Source organism: Trypanosoma grayi, assembly GCF_000691245.1.
Source record: "Trypanosoma grayi strain ANR4 Tgr_1466_V1, whole genome shotgun sequence".
In the NCBI taxonomy this organism is placed as follows: Eukaryota; Euglenozoa; class Kinetoplastea; order Trypanosomatida; family Trypanosomatidae; genus Trypanosoma; species Trypanosoma grayi.
Genome location: NW_008827084.1, coordinates 1 through 3,208, shown reverse-complemented (window position 1 = coordinate 3,208; position 3,208 = coordinate 1). Strand labels below are relative to the sequence as shown.

Here is a 3,208-nt window from a genome sequence, read left to right as displayed (position 1 = left end):
GGGGGGGGCAAACATGTCCAGCTATCTTGTTTTTTGTTGTTGTTGTTAAATGCTTAGAATGTCGCATGCGACATTCATGCCTCTTCATACCCCGCCCCCTTTCCCCGCTTTTTTTTCTTTCCTTTTTGGCCTTTTCCTTACGCGGCAGCTGCCTGCTGTTGTGCGGCAGCAGACTGCTTCATGCGCATCGTATCCATTACCTGCGAGAGCTGCGTCTGCTTAACCCGAAGCTTCTGCTCCAGCGACTCCAAGTTATCCTGCACCGCCTCCGCGCGGCCGGCGAAGTACGTCTGTGCGGACCCTATCGGCTTCTCGAGAAAGTAGTCCGTTCCAACATCCACCAGCACGCGGTCGCTGGGAATGATGCGACCACTGGCGTAGAGGGCGCTGCTGATGCAGACAAGCGCCTCCTGGGGTTTCTCTGCATTGGCACGGGCGGCCTCGCAGACCGTCTGGTACTCTTTGAGCACGTCGCGGTTGCTCAAGAAGCGAGAGTGCGCGCTCCGAAGGCTGTCATAGGCGGCGGAAAGGCTGCTGACGTCTAGTTGCAGCTGCTTCCGCAGACCCTCAAGCTGATCAAGTGGGAGCTGTGTGATGTTGATGGAGCCGCCTCCACTCTCTGCCTGTCTCCCGCTCATGTTTTGGTGATGGTGCTGTTATGCGGTGAAAAATCAGAGAACGACCTCTTGCACAGCCGCGAGCTTTCCTTTCCTCACACAGAGCCGAGAAAAAAAAACACACAAGAAGGCATTAAAATTCTTTTCTTTTTAAAACGTAAAAGCCATCACATTTGCGGCAACGTCAGGAGAAATTGCGCCCGCACACTAACACACACACACACACACACACACGCAAAGACCGCCACACGCTCTTCTAAGAGACAAGACAGAAGGTACTGTAGCGAGACGACGGCAGAAAGCGTCACTCCTGCAACATTCGCGTGGAACCTTCAAATCGCTGCAAGTGCGACAGTGGCGGTACCGGCAAATCCTCCCACTCCACCTGTGTTGCAGCATCTGCGAGGAGCGGTGGGGGAGCGTACTCCAGGAGCGGCACCGCCTCTTCGCCGTCCTCCGCCTCCTCTTCCACGTACGGCATACCTGGAATGAGATGCAGGTACTCACCACGGGCGTTAGGTACCGCAACACGCGGAACATTGTCGCCAGGGATGACGTAGTAAATCAGACATGGCCTCTGGGGCACGTACGGCAGGGTCACGTGGTCCCAGCGAGACGCACGAACAATTGGCATTGCCGGCGCCTTACCCCTTTTCACGCTCCTTAAACTTAATTCAGTACCATACTACGTCAAACAGAAAAAAAAAGTCAGGAAAAAAAATAAAACACGCACAGGCTGCCGGAAATATCACTACTAGGGAAATAACGTAGAGGGCATAGAGTGGCTTTATGTGCAAAAGTTGCAGAAAGGAACTTTAGAACTCAAGAGGAACGCAACCACTACCACTCAAACACCTGCACCGAGCCGAGGCACGCACTTGCGCAGCACAGCAGCAGCAGGAACAGGGTGGTGCAAAGGGGCGCACCGTTCATTTGGCTCAGTGTGGTAGAGAGATGGCTGGTAGCAAAACTTGTCTCTTCGCGGCAGAGAAAAACAAGAAAACAGAGGAGGTGGCGAGCAGGAGAAGAGGCACTCACACCTTGGAGGCGAAGCCGCAGCGGAAAAAGAAACACGGCGGGGTCACAAACAGCCGCTGTCCGCATGTCTGTACTGGTGGGGCGCCGGGTAACTGGCGGTGCAGACACGCATCGCCGCAGCGTCGCTCCTAACACTACGGTAGCCTCCTGGTCGTTGCCGCCACTAGCACACATGAGCAGCTCACCTACTGCTCATGGTATTAATGAGGGTGGTGGTGACGGCGAAGCAGCCAGGGATATGCCGGCAGCGTGCAGGCGTCACGGCCAGCCGGGCACACCACAACTACCTGCGGAGAACAACATAAGCAGCAGATGGAGAAGGAAAGAGAAAGTGAATGATACGCCTACCACACAGCAAGGACAGAGTCCACACAAGAAGCAGACCGAACCGAATACAGGCGCATTGCCCTCCGCCCCTCAACCCAAAACCCCCATGAGAACAGTATAGGCATAACAAGACAACAAGAAACGAAGGTGTATAGGCAGAGCTGTTCAATATAGAACGACATGAAAAAGATCAAAAGACACACAAAGGCATCAGTGAAAGGGGCGTCATTGGCCGTCGAGAAGCGCGTCCTTATCTACATTAAGTTCTCCAAACATTTGGCAGTCACTGTATATATCACTCGGCGCACTCAGCGTCGTCGTGAGATAAGACAATATATTCCTCACGTAATGAGCAGGCACGCTGTGCCCGTGTAGCACACCCTCTCACAGAGCAGCCACCATTGAAGCCACAAGGGAGAGCCAGACCAGCGGCATGACAGTATAAGATGCCACGGTGCTGTCAGCATTAGCCTTGATGGTGATGCGGCTGCTTCCGTTGGCAGCGATGGTGCACACCTCAGTGTACTTGGGGCACTTGATGCTGCCGCTCGCGAAGGTCAAAGACGTTTCTGATGGCGTGAGAGAGCGACCCTCGGGGCAGTCGTGCCAGTTGGCGTCGCCAGCATACCGCACCTTCACAGCACCGTCGGCACACGACACAGCCGCACAGACACCACCTGTCTGGGATGCACCCAACGGCGTATTCACAGTAAGCTCGTTACCGTCCAGGCACCACGAGTCACTGCTTACGACGTTTCCGGTCATCGGCTGTTCTTCTGTATTGGCACACGAGCGGAATATTGGCTCCACAACGGTGCAGTAGTCCGTGAGAGAATGAGGATATGCACCAATTTTAGGGTCAGAGAAGTACTGAAACCATTCTGGAAGGGCGGTGTCGTATTCGTCAAGTGAGCAATCACCAAGACTCGTGCGGTCCGATGTACACTTAAAACTCTCCTCGGTGCAGAACATGCCTGGGTATTTCGTAGTGCCGTTTGTTATACACTTCTCTTGAAGCAGGTCGCAGCCGGCGTTACTGCCCCAGCCCATCGGCTCCTCCATCCCCCAATTCGCCCGGAAGAAGCCCATATCCTCGAACGCCGCCATCGTCAGTGCAGTGTACAGATAAGCACTTAAACTCAACGGCGCAGCCATCAGCTCATCCTTCGCGTTGCGCCGCTTCCAGTGCGACAACTCGTATACCTCGCCGCCCTCATCCTCCAGCT

At 54.6% G+C, this 3,208-nt stretch overlaps 4 protein-coding genes across 4 annotated transcripts; all 4 read right to left on the bottom strand.

Moving 5' to 3' along the window:
* Positions 1 to 137: 137 nt before the first annotated feature.
* On the bottom strand, positions 138 to 638 carry DQ04_14661030 (prefoldin; the record flags this gene model as incomplete). Its single annotated transcript, XM_009317180.1, has 1 exon — positions 138 to 638. One exon carries the CDS (start codon positions 636 to 638, stop codon positions 138 to 140), a length of 501 nt encoding a protein of 166 aa, XP_009315455.1.
* A 283-nt stretch (positions 639 to 921) lies between these two features.
* On the bottom strand, positions 922 to 1,251 carry DQ04_14661020 (hypothetical protein; the record flags this gene model as incomplete). Its single annotated transcript, XM_009317179.1, has 1 exon — positions 922 to 1,251. One exon carries the CDS (start codon positions 1,249 to 1,251, stop codon positions 922 to 924), a length of 330 nt encoding a protein of 109 aa, XP_009315454.1.
* Positions 1,252 to 1,457: 206 nt separating this feature from the next.
* On the bottom strand, positions 1,458 to 1,829 carry DQ04_14661010 (hypothetical protein; the record flags this gene model as incomplete). Its single annotated transcript, XM_009317178.1, has 1 exon — positions 1,458 to 1,829. One exon carries the CDS (start codon positions 1,827 to 1,829, stop codon positions 1,458 to 1,460), a length of 372 nt encoding a protein of 123 aa, XP_009315453.1.
* A 537-nt stretch (positions 1,830 to 2,366) lies between these two features.
* On the bottom strand, positions 2,367 to 3,137 carry DQ04_14661000 (putative surface protease GP63, putative,metallopeptidase; the record flags this gene model as incomplete). Its single annotated transcript, XM_009317177.1, has 1 exon — positions 2,367 to 3,137. One exon carries the CDS (start codon positions 3,135 to 3,137, stop codon positions 2,367 to 2,369), a length of 771 nt encoding a protein of 256 aa, XP_009315452.1.
* Between the last annotated feature and the right edge of the window lie 71 nt (positions 3,138 to 3,208).